The sequence below is a fragment of the Pseudonaja textilis genome, chromosome 9 (genome assembly GCF_049901715.1).
Source record: "Pseudonaja textilis isolate UNSWEBS1 chromosome 9, rPseTex1.2, whole genome shotgun sequence".
NCBI lineage: Eukaryota > Metazoa > Chordata > Lepidosauria > Squamata > Elapidae > Pseudonaja > Pseudonaja textilis.
The window spans coordinates 2,212,641-2,230,447 of NC_141998.1; the positions used below are offsets into that span (position 1 = coordinate 2,212,641).

At 45.0% G+C, this 17,807-nt stretch overlaps 1 protein-coding gene across 1 annotated transcript; it reads right to left on the reverse strand.

Annotated features, from left to right (window-relative positions):
- Positions 1-4,562: 4,562 nt before the first annotated feature.
- On the reverse strand, positions 4,563-16,268 carry NKX6-3 (NK6 homeobox 3). Its single transcript, XM_026715230.2, has 3 exons — positions 15,788-16,268; positions 9,203-9,372; positions 4,563-4,790 (listed from the first exon to the last, which is right to left on the reverse strand). The coding sequence occupies exons 1-3, from the start codon at positions 16,167-16,169 to the stop codon at positions 4,563-4,565; spliced, it is 780 nt and encodes a 259-aa protein (XP_026571015.1). The 5' UTR covers positions 16,170-16,268.
- Positions 16,269-17,807: the final 1,539 nt, after the last annotated feature.

Here is a 17,807-nt window from a genome sequence, read left to right on the forward strand (position 1 = left end):
GAAAATTAACTATGTGACCAATCTTCACATGCCGGTTTCTAACGCAAAAGAGTTGGAAAAAAAAGATCCTAACACAGTTGTGGTTTCAATTAGCGTCCACTTTCAATGGCCAGCCCCAATTGGAGTTGTTAAAGGAGGACTCCCTTTATACACCCACACATACACCCACACATATATATTACATTAAGCTTTTTAAAAAGCTTGCATTTCTTACTTTCAGTGTAAAGGAAATCCTCCTTTAATATGCCTATATATGTATATATACATCCAATATACATCAAATTATATACATCAAATTCTATCTATATATAGGATTTGATGCCTATTTTTAAATCAGATTTTTAAAACAATGCTCCAGACGTGTTCTCCTCTGTCGTCAAACTCCTGCCATAGAAATTGCATTTGTCAGAATTATTCCAGCAAGGCTGCTAAGGTTTTTAATTTATCCATCCTACACTAAGTATGTTACAAGTCTACATTAGTTACTTTATATGTCATTTCCCTAACCTGGGAATTATATTCTTATCAAAAGCAATTCTGTACCGCTGTGCATTACAAAGAACTTTGACAAAATTGCAAACAATCAGAGAAGACATTTTGCCTCCTCTTGAGAAAATAGCAAAAGAATGAAGCTAAGTAAAGTGCTCTGATTTAATGCTATTCTTCATATTCCTATATTGATTTCAGGTCCAGAAGGAATGTTTGCAAGGGGAGGTTGAAGCATGTAAAGGGGTTCCGGGGTCCTTGGTGCTCTCTGAGCTTGGTTGGGGTTTTTTGCAAGTGTTTTATTACCCAACTAGGTAACATCATCCGTGCTAGAAGGGGGTGGGATTTGCTCCCTGTTCATATGCAAGCAGTTTGCCCTATCAGTGTCGGTGAGAGTATTCTTGGTGATTTCAAGGCTATTGTTTACTGTTCGAGTGTTTGAGTTGGTAGCTTCTTGATTGGGATAACAAGAAGAGTTCTCCATTCCTCTACTGGTTGCAGAATACTTTATGCCACCAGACTTGAAACTCTAGACCTAGAAAACCTAGAACTACGCCGCCTTCGGTCCGATCTAAGTATAGTATATAAAATCATACATTGCAATGTCCTACCTGTCAATGAATACTTCAGCTTCAACCATAACAGCACAAGAGCAAACAATAGATACAAACTCAAGGTTAATCGCACCAAACTTGATTGCAGGAAATACGACTTCAGCAACAGAGAGCTCAATGTCTGGAATCCTCCACCTGACTCTGTGGTTTCTTCCCCAAACCCCAAAAACTTTAACCTTAGACTGTCTACTACTGACCTCACCCCTTTCCTAAGAGGTCTGTAGGAGGCGTGCATAAGCGCACCAAAGTGCCTACCGTCCCTGTCCTATTGTTTCTTTTATTTTTCTTATATGTATCCATGTATTCATAACTATGTTTTTACTTATACCTATTATCTTCTAAGCAATTGACAAACTAAATAAAATAAAAAATAAAATAAACAAAATCTCTGCTTCTTGGAAGCCTGGCACTCTGATAAATCAAGCCATCAATGGGCACTTGGAGATAAACCACATCTACATACCATTTAAAAGAAACGATCCAAAACCTAAGAGGCCACAAGCCCTCCTTGCCAGCAATCAGTATCCAGGTCAGCAGAGATTAACACCAAGATTAATACTAGACCAACAATCAAAAAATAAACAATACCCCAATCAAGGATATATCAACTCAAACACTAGAAAACAACAACCACAACCTAATCAAGAAACAGCCAAAACTCACCAACATTGGTAGTGACAGAGCGGGACCACAAACAGCCCACCCCGTTCCTTTCTAGCACTGGTGATGTTCCCTAGTTGAGTCATGAAATGTCTGCAAGGAGACCACCAAGGGAGACCATCAGGGAGCACCAAGGACCCCACAGTTCAATGCTTCTCTTCCATTCAGGAAAGTGCTTGCCATCATGCATTTTATACATTTCATTTTGTTTTATGTAATTACATTTATCCGCCACCCATCTCACTATCCAAAACAACTCTGGCTGGCAATTATTAAAGTGCTGCCCTTTTCTTCCCAATACAAGTTACATGCACAGGACATTTAAAAGGTGTGGGCTTCACGCATGACCAGGTGTGGACTGATTTGAGGCCCTCTCCTCCTTTCCATCTCTCTTCCTTGAGAGTGAGTAAAACAATGTGATTTAGCAATGGGGATGAGCCAGTGGTGGGATTTAACTGATGTAACAACCATGTCAAGGCCCTTGTTGGAGTCTGATTCTGAGGGGGAGGTTGAGCAGCCGACAGGGAGTGGGAGTGCGGCTCTTGTGGCTGTGGAAGAAATGGGGGAAGGGTGGAGTCCGGCTGGGCATTCAGAGGAAGACCCAGGGCCACCCCTTCTTCATCGTAGGGCAAGCAAGAAGGAATGGAGAAGGGAGCAACGTGGCTTACGGGAGAAGAAAAGGCCCTGATCCCTTTCATTAGTTGCGGCGGGGAGAGCAGGATATAAGAAGGGCATTTGCACACAGCACCTTGCTGGAAGCAAATCGTGCATTATCTTTCTGGAGGCTTATCTGGGTTTTGGCATCCTCCCAACCGGGTGTGCTTCATTCTCTTTTGGAAGTCTGCAATTTATTATCCTGGCCTGTCTTGTTAATTACTTCAGTGTGGTTTGTGTTGGGTTTTTTTTAAAATTTCTAATTTATCTGTACTTTGGGTTCGGACTGCATTTCTTCCCTTTGTAGACTGTTTTTTTTTTTTTTTTGGAAGAGCTTATCTCCATCCGAGGATAACTGGACATTGGGGGCCATGTTGGAGGTATTAAAGGAAATTTATCTACTTTTGTGACTTTGTTAGTTAGGTTTGGTGAGCATGCATGCACGCAGCATTTGAAAAATGCCCGTTTTCAGCTCTAAAACGTACCTTCTACTGCAGCCCCGGTGAATAAAACAGCTGATTCACGTGGAAATCCGCTGTGCCATGCAAATCAGCTGAGCTGCCAAACACGGAAATAAAGGACAGACTAGGGCAGGTGGGCGGGGCCAAATGATTACTGGAACTACCGTTCGTCTGAACCGATCCGAACCAGTAGAATCTAACCCCTGGGATGAGCCCATCAGAAGCCCCTTTTCTTCATAATTGAAATTCTTCCTCAGTTACTTGACCTTAAATTAATTGATATTCCATCTATTCTCGACAGAAAGAAATATGGTGGAGAGAAAGAGAAGCAAGGAAAAGGTTCTTCCAAGTGAGGATCACCAGAATCACCAAAACCTTGTGTTTCCCAACCTTGGTCCATTGAAGCGAGGTGGACTTCAACTCTCTGCCTTAGAAGAGTGAGGAAACTTCTCAGGGACGACTCCCACCCTGGTCAGCCCTTTGTTGCTCTCCTACCGTCAGGAAGGAGCTATAGAAACCAGGGCAGTTGCAGAAACAGGCTGAAGAACAGTTTTTATGCGTGGCCTGTCAGACTCCTGAATGGAAAATAACTTTACAACAACGTAGTACAATTGTCTCGTGGGACTGGCACGATGTGCAATAAGTTCACATGATTGTGTGTTTGTTAGTAGGATTTACTGGCTTAGGGATTTTCTGTCTTTCACTGTAAGTTGTATTGTATCGGGGGGGAGGGGTACATGAAGGGAGGCTCAGCCAATCTCATCGTACACATGTTGTCCTCTGACAATAAAAGTTTGGAAAAAAAACCCATTTTTTTCAAGGGACCAAGGCTGGAAAACACCGATCTAGCACCTCTTGTAAAAATAGTTGGGTGAAACATAGCGGTTGCATTATAAAATCATAACTCTACTGGAAGTACCCTCTTTTCTTCCAACTTTCCTTTCTCCCACCCCCAAATCCCTGCAAAATTTCCAACATAATTCCGTTTGAACCAGGGAGAAGAAGCTAGCAAAGGAAACTTGGAGCCGAATGGATGTAACGTCCCCGTTATGCTATCTCTGTAAATCTTGGGAGCTATTTTTGCAGCTTGATTGAAACGTTTCGCCTATTGGTATTATTATTATGGTGATGATGGTTAAAAACGCAGTGACAAATGAAAGCACATCTCTTTCCCAATCGGACAGAAGGCTGCAGGCAAACCTCAGGTCCAAGGGGCAAGCTGAATATTAACCGGCTTCTTCCTTGACCCCAGACATGCATACAGCAATGGTGGTATGCTACCGGTTCAGACCGGTTCACCCAACCCGGTTGTAACAATCAGCTGAAAGGAGAAAGAAGAGAAAAGCATAGGATCGTCCCTCCCACCTGCCCCTGCACTTTTCTCTTCTATATCCTCTCAGCTGATTGGCGCTGCAGGCCTCAGCTGGTGTGGAGAAAGTGGCGCACGCGTGTTAGGTGTGTGCACGTGTGATCACCGAACCGGTAGCAGAACAGGTAGGATCCCACTGCTGGTATGCAACCACAGCAGCTTACCCAAGTCCAGAAGTGCAACCTCTGTGTCCTCCTTATGAGAAAGGCTTCCCCAACCCTCTCACCATCGAGACACCCACCCCCCACACACAAGTCCAGCCTGCTGAATCCAACTTCTGCCCCCAGAAGCTGCAAGCGCCATCAAGCCCAGCCCTTCTCAGCCACTGTGGGAGCCCAGACCCAGGATGGAGAAGGTGGCCCGGTGTTTGCGCAACAGGAGACGTATCTTCTCATCGTCGGAGTCTGGATCCAAGGGCTTGTTGTACTCGTCATCCTCATCAGAGATGGGGCGCTCTCCTGGTCCGGCGCCTGCTTGTGGGGAAGAGGAGGAAGGCTCCATGGCACTCTTCTTCCTCCATTTGGTGCGCCGGTTCTGGAACCACACCTGGGGAGGAGGGGGGAGGGAGGCAAGGCCATCAGGGATCCTTGGGTTTACAAGAACATGGCCTAGACTTGAAGTAGGGGTGGGCAACCTAACAGCCCCTGAGACATCTAAGCCCCTGGGACCCCATCTTAACCAGAAGTTAGTTCAACTGTTGGGCCAATGTGATTGACCCTTTCCAGGGAGATGGTCATTGGGAAGAAAACAGAAAGGAGGAACTGGTTGTCAGAGAGAGGAAATTCTGAGAGCGGTGGCTCTTGGGGAGATAAATTTAGCAGACTTCCTGTTGCAGTTGCTACTCTGCCTTGGAGCACAAAGATCTGGCAAAAGGTTGTACTCTGGACTGAGTCTCCAACTGCATGTTCTAGGCCAAGGGCAGAGGTCTGCAACCTTAAATACTCAAAAGAGCCATTTGGACCCGTTTCCCACAGGAAAGAAAACACCAGGAGCCAATCATTTAACAACTGGTGTGACTGGGTAGGCGTGGCCGACTCCACATCACTCACTCCCACCCAGTCACCTCTTGCTCTGGAATATGGAGTGAGTCTCCATCCCCCGCCATCACCCTGACTTTCTCAGGCCAGGTGAGGAATGACAGGGAGGGGAGGGCTCAGCCAGTGGTGGGATCAGCCGAGGGCCGAAAGAGCCACATGTGGCTCCAGAGCCGCAGATTGCAGACTGCTGACCAAGGGTGTCACCTCAAGGCCCAGGGGGCGGATCCGACCCTCAGGTTGCTTAGATCTGGCCCACAAGGGCTGCCCTGGAAACAGTGAAGGACCAGCCCATGGTGCTTCTGCCAGCGAAAATGGAGCTCGGGAACCCTCCCGAGCTCCGTTTTCGCTGGCAGAGGGTTGCAGGAGGCCATGCCAGCCAAAACCAGAACTCGGGAGCCCATTTTCACTGGCAGAGAACCACAGATGCCCCCGACACAAGTGATGTTGAGTTGGCCATGCCCACCCCATCCTTCCCAAGGTCAAACACAACCCTGATGTGGCCTTCAATAAAACCGAGCTTGACACCCCTGCTCTAGACAATGAATTGATTTGATCACTTGATTCAAAACCTTTAAAGGGCCGAAGTGCCAAGGATTGTTTCCATTTCACTGGGCCATGGACTTTATTTTTTTTTTTAATTGAAATGTTTTCCTTGTTCTAGCATGGAAGAAGGTGCCATTTTCTAAGGCAGGGATGCCTGTGTTATTTGAAGTCTCTTTCCCGCCCCCCCTCCACTCCCTTCGGAACCAACAATTAATTTCTGCTCCTATTTATGAAGATTAAATCACACAATTAACCCACTGACAAGCTCGCCGGATGAATTGGCTGTACGTGCTCCAATGAGTGGTGGCTGTCTTAATGGGTTGTTGAGCTGGGCAGGAGTTTTTAATTATTAATTTAGAGGCAATCCATAGCCGCATTTATTTTTGCAAAAAGAGAGAGAGAGAGAGAGTGAAAGAACAAGGTTCAAAAGGGAGTAACCAAGAAATCAAAGCTCTTGAACTTTGAAAAAGCCATCTCCAGCAGGACCTCTTCCAAATATGAGAACAGAATAGAATAGAAAATGGAATGGAATGGAATGGAATGGAATAGAATAGAATAGAATAGAATAGAATAGAATAGAATAGAATAGAATAGAATAGAATAGAATAGAATATATAGAGTATATAGAATATAGAATAGAATAGGAGAGAATAGAATAGAATAGAATAGAATAGAATAGAATAGAATAGAATAGAATAGAATAGAATAGAATAGAATAGAATATAGAGTATAGAGTACAGAGTACAGAGAACAGAGAACAGAGAATAGAGAATAGAGAATAGAGAATAGAATAGGAGAGAATATAGAATAGAGTAGAGTAGAGTAGAGTAGAGTAGAATAGAATAGAATAGAATAGAATAGAATAGAATAGAATATAGAGTACAGAGTATATAGAATATAGAATATAGAATATAGAATAGAATAGGAGAGAAAATAGAATAGAATAGAATAGAATATAGAGTATAGAGTATAGAGAATAGAATAGGAGAGAATATAGAATAGAATAGGAATAGAATAGAATATAGAGTATAGAGTATATAGAATGTAGAATGTAGAATGTAGAATAGAATAGGAGAAAATATAGAATAGGAGAAAATATAGAATAGAATAGAATAGAATAGAATAGAATAGAATAGAATAGAATAGAATAGAATATAGAGTATAGAGTATAGAGAATAGAATAGGAGAGAATATAGAATAGAATAGGAATAGAATAGAATATAGAGTATAGAGTATATAGAATGTAGAATGTAGAATGTAGAATATAGAATAGAATAGGAGAAAATATAGAATAGGAGAAAATATAGAATAGAATAGAATAGAATAGAATAGAATAGAATAGAATAGAATAGAATAGAATAGAATAGAATAGAATTCTTTTTTTATTAGCCAAGCGTGATTATTGGACACACAGGGAATTTCCCTTGGGGCAAATGCTCTCAGTGCCCATAAAAGAAAAGATTCATTCGTCGAGAGTCAAGAATCATCAGGGACAATGACAGGACCAGAAGTGTCCACAGGGATGGGGTGATTTTTATGTGAGTCATATTTAAAAATGGTGGGGCTCCAACTGCGTGGATGTAACTGCCCTCCTATCTTTTTTTGACCTCCATCCCTGAAGATGTCTCAGCCTCCGAATTCCTTTGCTGGGATGTTCAAAGCCAGAGATATTGCTGGAAACTCAACAAGATGTACCTCCAGCAGGTGTGGAAGGGGTCCAACCGGACCTGGTTGTCCTCAACGCTTCAGGTCTTTATACTCTATTTCAGACCCAATTCAGCCTGTCAATCTGTCACATGCGCTGCGAGGATGGGCAGCTGTCATTCTGACACGAAGGCTGAATTTTAGGAAAAATCAAGGGCGACTTGGGTAAGGATGCAGATTCTGACTTGAGAGTGGCTCTCTTTTTGGCAAGAAGACCTGCTTTCTGCTCGCGGCAGGCTGGCAGCCTTAAAAGCAAAAGGAAGTCCTTTGTGTTGGGGTGTCTTTCATTTTAGCATTGGGTAGAAGTTTAATGAAGACAAAAGTATCATCATGTCCATGTTTTTAATTGACGTGTCTAGGACAATCCAGAGTCGGAAATAGATTAGTTCCATAACCGTTTTCAGGACACAGACTCAATTTCTCTCCCTAACTGCAAGGTGTGAGTTCTGTTTTTATCACAAGTCAGGATGGGCACTGCCAATCAGATGCCCATGGACACTTTTCAGGATACCTACTGTGTTCTAGGTTGATAGATAGATGATAGAGATAGATTAGAAAGAGAAAGGTGATAGATAATGATAGGAAGATAGATTATAGAAAGAGAGGTGATAATGATAGATTAGAGAGAGAGAAAGATGATAGATGATAAATGATAGAGAGATGATAGAGAGATGATGATGATATATGATAGATAATGATAGATGAGAGAGCAAGAGAGCACTAGAGATAGAGATTAGATAGAGATAGATAGACTAGATAGATAGATAGATAGATAGATAGATAGATAGATGATAGATAGATAGATAGAAAGATAGATAGACAGACAAGATGATAGATAAGAGCGAGACAGATGATAGAGATAACAGGAGAGAGAAACGATACATGATATAGGCAGACATGCAAATAGATAAGGTATAAAAGCCATATTTTAGAATAACAGAGTTGGAAGGGACCTTGGAGGTCTTCTAGTCCAACCCCCTTTCTAATCTATCTCTTAAAAAGAACTCTCTCCAAATATGTGTGATCCTGCAGAGCAGCCGTTTTTTAAAATCAGAAACAGCTTCCAAAGTAGACGCCTACTTCTAATATGGGTGCTTTGTAGACACTCTTAATAGATGATGGAGGGATGGAGGGATGAATAGATGGAGGGATTGAAAGATACCCATCCACATCTTGAAACCAACCCACTGAGATGTTCTCAAACCTCCAGAGGTGCTCAGAGGCCCCACCGGTGGCCAGATGCTCTGCAGAATTCAACAAATTCCCCTGGTATCTTTCTGGAAAAAGACTCCTCAGCTACAAGGTACCTTTCCATAACTCATTGAGGACTCACACAGGTACAGCATTGCCGATACGAATAAAGATACCCCAACTATATCTACGGCATCGATATTTATACTTGCAATTAGCCAGTAATTGGATATTTGGGGAATGGATATGAACCTCTCATTATCATGAACCAACCTCTCATTAGCCTCTCCATCCTGATCTTTAGAATTTAAATAAGTGGCCAATAAGCCCCTTTTCCGAATTATAGCTTTAATTTCTAGATGGATAAGTTGGGTCTTGCTAACCCATTTAAGCTGAGAAGGTGGGTTATCCATGAAGCGAACCTCTACCAACCCTTGGCCCTGCCTGCCTCGTTCTCCATAGTTTTGAGTATGGAAAACTCACCTTTACCTGGGATTCACTCATGCCCAGGGAATATGCCAGTTGTGCCCGCTCAGGCCCAGCCAAGTATTTGGTCTGCTCAAAGGTTTTCTCCAGGGCAAAGATCTGGTGGCCTGTGAAGGTCGGCCGGGTGTGTTTCTTCTTGTGGAGGCCGTCACCCAGGTGCCCTGCGGCTGTTTGGAGGGAGACGGGCAGCATGGTCACAGACTGGCGTGCAGCTTCCCCCAAGGGCAGCACCCAAAGTTAACTAATGCTTTGAACCTCAACACTTCTGGGCAGGATGGCTCTCGAGGAGTTTCTTCGTTCCCCACGTTGGATGTCTGAGCTTACTGGGTGTGGAATAGGCCCCGGCGTCAACACCCTGGTGGGATTCAACCGGTGTAACAACCGGTTCAGTGAGCGACCGCGCATGGTGCCTTAGAAGGCAGCTCTAAAACTTACCTTCAGCCCCAGTGAGGTATGACAATCCACTCTGCCACGCCTATCAACTGGGCTTCAAACAAAGGAAGTATAGGACAGACTAGCGCAGGGGCGGGTGGATGGGGCCAACTCATCGCCGGAACTACCGGTTCTCTCAAACTGGTCCGTACCAACTGAATGCCTGCTTAAACATCTTCCCAGGAGCCTCTCTTTAGATGGGAAGGGGCTAACCAAGACTTACTGACCAGCAATCGAGACTCTCCCCCCCTCCCAGGTATCTACCCCAAAGTCCCCTTTTGGCAGGCCATTGCAAACACCCAACTTGACCTCTGCCTGCCCACAGTCACACCAAATAAAAACTGTCATGCCTCCGCCCACATCAAAACCTGTGAATCTGTGGGGGAAGATGAGCCGGAACTGGAGCGGACAGAGATTGAGGGGGGGGGGGGCTTCATTGTCTTGGGAGGAAAATGGGGAGGACCAGGGCCAGTCAGGCCAGGGCCTTTTGGGGATTGGGACAGCTTGTAGGCAGGGAGGAAGGTGGGGCAGGACAACCCAGAAAGGCTAAGCGGGGAATACGAGAGACAGAGCTCAGGCGATGCGCAAAGACCACACGTGCTGACCAACAGAAATGGTGGCGTTGCTTTAACTAGTCGACTAGCAAATTTGAATCGGCTGAAATATTCCAAGCAAACAGCCAATTCTGATTCGCCCTCTGCTGTTTTGCAACAAAATAAAATAAAATTTCCCCTTACTTTTAATAATGAAGCTAGCCGCTGCCTCGGAGCATTCCCTCCACTCATTCTGAAACCCCCTAATGTAACTTCTAATTGCTCATTGGCCCTTTACAAAGGACAGCAGAAACAACTGGGAGTAGTTGCTTTGTTTCGTTTTGCATCCCTGATGACAGGTCTGCAGTTATACCTTTGAAACTCACAAGTGGCTAATCTGGTGAAGAGAAGAACCAGGAGAGACAGGATAGCAGTGCTCCGATATTTGAGGGGCTGCCCCAGAGAGGAGGAAGGGGGTCAAGCTATTTTCCAAGGCACCCCAAGGCCAGACAAGGAATAACGGATGGAAAGTGAACAAGGAGAGAGATTCAACCTGGAAATAAGGAGGAATTTTCTGACAGAGAGAAGAATCAACCGATGGAACAGAAGTTGCCTTCAGGAGTTGTGGGAGCTTCATTCCTTGGAAGCTTTCAAGAAGAGACTGGACTGCCAGCTGTCAGAAACGGTGTAGGGTCTCCTGCTTGGGCTGGGGGTTGGACTAGATGACCTACAAGGTCCCTTCCAAGGTCCCTCACTTTCTGTAAAAGGGAGACTAGATGGGCAAACCTTCACCTTCTTCCCACGGGCACCAGATCTTAATACCCTTCGCTGAGAGGCGGTTTGGAGTTTTGGGAAAGTGGCCGTTTAAATGCTGTTTTTGTGTCCCTGATCTGCAAGAAAACAGCAAGCTCCGATGACCTTTGACATTGCCGAAGATGACTGTCTTTTCATGCAAATCTCAGGGGAAATATCTTTCTCTGTGTGTGTGTGTGCGCGCGCGCACGCACGAGCATTTGGCGTGAATTTCCAACAGCTTGCTTCCCCACAAAACTAGCTACAAAGAGGTAAGGAAGGAGCAAGTTTGCCCAAGGGGCCAGAATGCTAATAAGGGGCGCCTTCCACGGTGGAGGAGTGTCTTTCCCCGGCTTCTTCCCCAAAGTCTACATGGCACCGTGACCCCAACTGACCTCCCTCTTCATCTCCACTCCAGATGACCTGCCCTGGGGCTAACCATCCACGCTCCCCATTTCTGAGAGCCTTCTACACATGGAAGCCACAAGAATCAAGTTTTTCTTCCTTCCCAAGCTTGATATCTATCGACCAAGACTCTCCAATTCGCTTTCTTTTAATAACAGAAAAGTTGGAAGGGACCTTGTAGGTCATCTAGTCCAACCCCCTCCTCTGCCCAAGCAGGAAACCCTACGCCATTTTTTTTGCCTTTGAGCTTTCTTCCTCTTTCTTTCTTTATTTGAAGTTTTTCACGATTGGTTTTATTATTGTGTAGCACGTCTTGGTCTTACTCACCCTGTACCTTTGCTTTGATATATTTTTCCCCCTCCTTGCTTAAAAGGAGAATTTCTCTGGCTTCCTCCTTTTCTGTGCCCCAAGAGACTGATGGTCTAAAATAATCAATTGCCTTCCTTATTCTCTGCTTTATGGATAATGTGTGTGTGTTGTGTGTCATTTGTTTAGTTTTTTTATCCCACTGTGATTATTATAATTTACAAATAATTCAATTTGTTTTTTTATCTCACCATTATTATTGTTTACAAATAATTCAATAGATTTTTTTTATCCCACCTTTATTTTGGTTTTCAAATAACTCAAGGCAGCAAAGACATATATCCATTCATCAGAATAGAGCTGGAAGGGAACGTAGAGGTCTTATAGTCCAACCCACCCCTGCTGAATCAGGAAATCCTATCCCATTTCAGACATACATAGCTGTCCAATCTCTTCTTTAAAATCTCCATTGATGAAGCACCCACCTAACTTCTGAAGGCAACTTCTGTTCCACTGGTTTAATTGTCCTCCCTGTTAGGAAGAAACAGTGGCTGCCACAAAGAAGGAGATGGAGTGAGGTGTCAAGCTATTCTCCAAAGCACCAGAAGGCAAGAGAAGAAGCAATGGATGGAAACTAATCCAGGAGAGAAGCAACTTAGAACTAAGGAGAAATTTACTGACAGCGAGAACAATTAATCAATGGAACAATTTGCCTCCAGAAGTTGTGAATGCTCCAACACTGGAAGTTTTTAAGAAGAGATTGGATAACCATTTGTCTAAAATGGTGTAGGGTTTCCTGCCTAAGCAGGGGGTTGGACTAGAAGACCTCCAAGGTCCCTTCCAACTCTCTTATTCTATGTTTCAACCCCAAGTGGACAGCAGTGGCCAAATCTGAGTAGTTGTCCCCGTTTATTAAGGGGTGCCTGTGTGTTTGTGTGTGTGAAAGAGTAAGATTTTACCGTGGCTGTCCCTTTCTACCAATCTAACATGTCTCCTTTTAATAGTTGAAGCTTCTCTGGGTGTGTGTGGAGGCTTCTGCAGAGGTCAGCCGTGTTTCTGGGAATCTCAGTTTGCGCTGAAGAACTCCAAGTTCGTGCAGTAGCTCTGTTGAATTCTACGGTACGGTGCGATACGAATGCAATATCAGGGGTTTTCAATACAATTGTACAGAATGTGAAGGGTGTGTGGTCGTGTTTTATTTTTATACTTATAATGCACACTGAAGATGGTGTTTAATTTCATTGTACAAGGTGCGAGGACAATAAAGGAAACTAAACGAAACTAAAACAAAAAAAAAAAGATGGTAAACTTTGGAGCCTACTCTGCGGTACAATGGGGGGTGGGTGTTTTTGAAGGTCCCTCTCTCTCTCCCCCCTCTCTCTCCCTCTCTTTGTCCCTTCCTCCCTCTCCCTCCCTCTCTCTCTCCCTGTTTCTCCCTCTCCCTTTCCCTCTCTCCCTCTCTCTATCTCTCTCTGTCTCTCCCTCTTTCCCTTCCTCCCTCTCCCTCCCTCTCTCTCTCCGTTTCCCCCTCTCCCTTTCCCTCTCCCTCTCTCTATCTCTCTCTGTCTCTCCCTCTTTCCCTTCCTCCCTCTCCCTCCTTCCTCCCTCCCTCCCTCCCTCCTCTCCCCGTTTCTCCCTCTCCCTTTCCCTCTCTCCCTCTCTTCTCTCTCTGTCTCTCCCTCTTCCCTTCCTCCCTCTCCTCCTTCCCTCCTCTCTCCCTGTTTCTCTCCCTCCCTCTCCCTCTCTCTATCTCTCTCTGTCTCTCCCTCTTCCTTCCTCCCTCCCCCTCCTCCTCTCTCTCCCTGTTTCCCCCTCTCCCTTTCCCTCTCTCCCTCTCTCTATCTCTCTCTGTCTCTCCCTCTTTCCCTTCCTCCCTCTCCCTCCTTCCCTCCCTCTCCCTCCCTCCCTCTCTCCCCGTTTCTCCCTCTCCCTTTCCCTCTCTCCCTCTCTCTATCTCTCCGTCTCTCCCTCTATCCCTTCCTCCCTCTCCCTCCCTCCCTCCCTCTCACTCCTTCCCTCCCTCTCCCTCTCTTTGTTTCTCCCTCTCCCTCTCTCCCCTCTCTCTCTCCGTTTCTCCCTCCCTCCCTCTCTGTCCTCGCTTGTCTCTCCTCCCTCCCTCTCCCCTTCCCTCCCTCCCTCCCTCCCTCTCTCTTTCTCCATTATGGAATATCTTCCTGGTTTTTCTCCATCTTGCGGTCTACAATAATCAGAACAGCCAGGAGATTCTAGCCGAAGAATGTGATGAAGTTTTGGGGTTCAGGGTCCCCACCATCTCTTCAGGCAACGGGGTAGAGAGAGTCCTTTTGCTCTCAATACAAAAAGTAATAATAATAATAGTTGGCCCTGCCCTTGTTTCTAATGAGTTGCTCCTTGCCTCCTTCCTAGCTCTTAATTGAGCCTCCTATCAGCTACCCTGGACTGCTTGGCACCATCAGTCATTCCAAGGGGCACTTGGGTGGCAGCTGAGATTTAGAGGATATTCTGCCTTGGAGCAAACCAGGAAGATTGGAGAAACCTTTCCGTCCCGCCAGGTGAATCCGGTGGGCTTCTTAGAAGACCATTTAAAAAAACAAAAAAAAACCCTTTCTTTGAGATGCTGAATTGCGAAACAAAAGTGAGTGCAGGAACGTGAGGTTAGGAGGAAGGTTGGACTCCAGAACTCCAGAAACAAAAAAGTCACCTGTGAGTGATGCAGCAGAGGCAAAAAGTCTGCACATGTCCCATCATGGGCTTGCTATTGTAACTCTGGCAACTCTAAACTTTCTCTCGCTTTGAAAAGAATGAATCTAGGAGTGACGTGAGAGCAGCATTCCAATATCTCAGGGGCTGCCCCAAAGAAAAGGGAGTCAAGCTATTCCCCAAAGCCCCTGAGGGCAGGACAAGAAGCAATAAGTGGAAACTGATCCAGGAGAGAAGCAACCTAGAACGAAGGAGGAATTTCCTGACAATTAGAACAATTCATCAGTGGAACAACTTGCCTCCAGAAGTTGCAAATGCTCCAACACTGGAAGTTTTTAAAAAGATGTTGGACAACCCTTTGTCTGAAGTGGTGTAGGGTTTCCTGCCTAGGCAGGGGGTTGGACTAGAAGACCACCAGGGTCCCTTCCAATTCTTCTCTTCTCTTCTCGTCTTTTCTATTCTATTCCTTCCAATATTTATTCTATTCTATTCTATTCTTTCCTATTCTATTCTATTCTATTCTATTCTATTCTATTCTATTCTATTCTTTCCTATTCTATTCTATTCTTCTATTCTTTCTTATTCTATTCTATTCTATTCTATTCTATTCTATTCTATTCTATTCTATTCTATTCTTCTTTCTTATTCTATTCTATTCTATTCTTCTTTCTTATTCTATTCTATTCTGTTCTGTTCTATTCTATTCTATTCTATTCTATTCTATTCTATTCTATTCTATTCTATTCTATTCTATTCTATTCTATTCTTTCCTATTCTATTCTATTCTATTCTATTCTGCTCTGTTCTGTTCTGTTCTGTTCTATTCTATTCTATTCTGTTCTAATTCTAATTCTAATTCTTTCTAAGAATTCTAATTCTATTCACATTACTGCTACGGAGTTTATGCATTCCTCAACATTGGCAGCTCTATCGTCTCCTACATTCATCCATAGAATGTAGCCTATCCTCTTTATTTCTATCGAGAAATAGCCCACCTCGTCCCTTAGGCTCTTATTCAGGTCACTCCTCCTTCCAGGACCTCCCAACTTCACTCAGCTCCAACAGAAATCCACATTCAGCTTCCTCAGCAAATTATCCTCCCTTCTATATACTCTGTGCTCCGTTGTTTCCCCCTCGCCCCACACCTCACAGTGGTATCTTCTCTGCAGGAATTGAGTTGTAGCAGTTTTGGAGCTGAGACCTTCTTACGTCAACATGGAAAACACCACACATTTGAAACAGCACCCCGATAAGTCCCTGGGACAACCGCACCGATTCTGGGACCAGTTTCCAGATCCGATAAAAGTTTTGCTACCTCTCCTCCACTCTTGGAGACCGACGGCATCCCTTACGGGATGCTCTCAACCAGCTCAATCCACAACCACCGTGTCCCCATGCCATGCAGCCTTTCCCCCATGCCTAGTTTGCTACTTACAATTGCCACATACGCGGCCTTCGTGCCAGTCCGGAACCGGGTCGGCCCAGCAGCTCCTGCCCCTGGCTACATATTCGCTTCCCGTCTTGGCAAAACTGCCCATCTGGGGACCATAGTAAATGCCCTGGGCACCTGGTCCGCTGAATCCCCCAACATGGGAGTAGCCGGACAGGAGGCTGTGGTTTGGAGGAGCCACCGGTCTGCTGAGGATGTCGCTGATGCCGTGCGGTGTGCCAGACGCCAACTGGGCGCTGAGCCCAGGGGGACCGAGCTTGTAGAAGGAGTTTTGCACAGAATACTGGCACATGGGGGCTTTCACTTCCGGGAATGGGGACAGAGGAGGGCCGTTCAGGAGAAATGTCCCCTGCAGGTTGGAGTCCATAGCTCGACCGCTGGCTGGCAAAGAAGGCGCCTGCTACCGAGGACGGCCACTTCTACGCTTCCCAAGGCGTTTGGCTCGTGGGCAATGCCATCCCTGGGCCCTAGGAATGTGCACCTGATGCTCTTTGCGGAAAGTTCTTTTGCTGGGATCCAGACAGGAGAGACCCTGGAACTGAACTGCTGACCGAGGCAACAGGGACCCGAGTCCATGAGTTTCCTGCAAATCCCGAAACCAAGACTGGCTGACTGGCCACCACACTGAACTTCAGAGAAAGCTTCCTTTTCTCTGATGAAAGGCTGAGCTGATTAGAATACTGGCCCTCCGATAGGTTGAGGTCTTGGCTTTCCCCATTTCTCATTGGGCTTCGTTTGAGTGCGGGACCTGGATTGGCTGCTCTGAGATCAATTGCCCTTTGAGAGCTCCACGGTCAACACCAGAACCTTAACACATGGCTAATAATGCTGGCAGGAGGGAGGAGGAAAGGATAGAGGAGGCTGCCTTCTGCTTTGTGGGAGGTATGATGGAAGGAGTGAGAGAGTAGAGAGGCAGAGAAAGAGAGGGGGGGAAGAAAAGGAAGGAAGGAAGGAAGGAAGGAAGGAAGGAAGGAAGGAAGGAAGGAAGGAAGGAAGGAAGGAAGGAAGGAAGGAAGGAAAAGAAAGAAGACAGAATGAAAGAAAGAAGAAAGAAAGAAGAGAAAGGGAGGGAGGGAAAGAGAAAGAGAGATAAAGATGAAAGAGAAAAGAAAGAGAAAGAAAGCAAAAGAAAAAAAGAAAGAAAGAAAGAAAGAAAGAAAGAAAGAAAGAAAGAAAGAAAGAAAGAAAGAAAGAAAGAAAGAAAGAAGGTAAAGGGAGGGAGGGAGAGAAAGAGAAAAAGACAGAAAGAATAAAGAGAAAAGAGAAAAAGACAGAAAGTGAAAGAAAGTGAAAGACAGAAGAAAGAGAGAGAGAGGAAGGGAGGGAGGGAGAGAAAGCAAAAGAAAGAAGAAAGAAAGAAAGAAAGAAAGAAAGAAAGAAAGAAAGAAAGAAAGAAAGAAAGAAAGAAGATAAAGGGAGGGAGGGAGAGAAAGAGACAAAGACAGAAAGAAGAAAGAGAAAAGAGAAAAAGAGAGAAAGTGAAAGAAAGTGAAAGACAGAAGAAAGAAAGAGAGAGAGAGGAAGGGAGGAAGGGAGAGAAAGAAATGAAAGAGAAACAGAGAGAAAGAATGTGAAAGAAAGAAAGAAGAAAGAAAGATAGAGGGAGAGAGAACAAGAGAAAGAACAAGAGAGAGAAGAAGTGGGGAGAAAGAGAGAGAGAAAGAAAGATGGAGACAGACAGAGAGAGAGAGAGAGAGAGCGCTCAACCAAGGGAAACCTAGTCAGAGAGCCCAACTTTACAATTTAGTAGCATACAACCTCCGAACACGGTGCCTGTAAGAGATTATTTTGGGATAGAAAATAGCGACGGCCCCGGGTACAGCCGCTAGACATGACACAAATGACGGCAGGCCAAACCCTTCCTTCAAAAACAACAACAAGAAAACAGATCTCGGAACCATCCAATTCAGGACCTCGGACCAGGGCAGGACTGAAACCAACACTTCCTTCTCCAAGGAGTAGGTCTCCAAGGGCCTCCAGAGAAAAGGCCTTCAACTCATTGCTT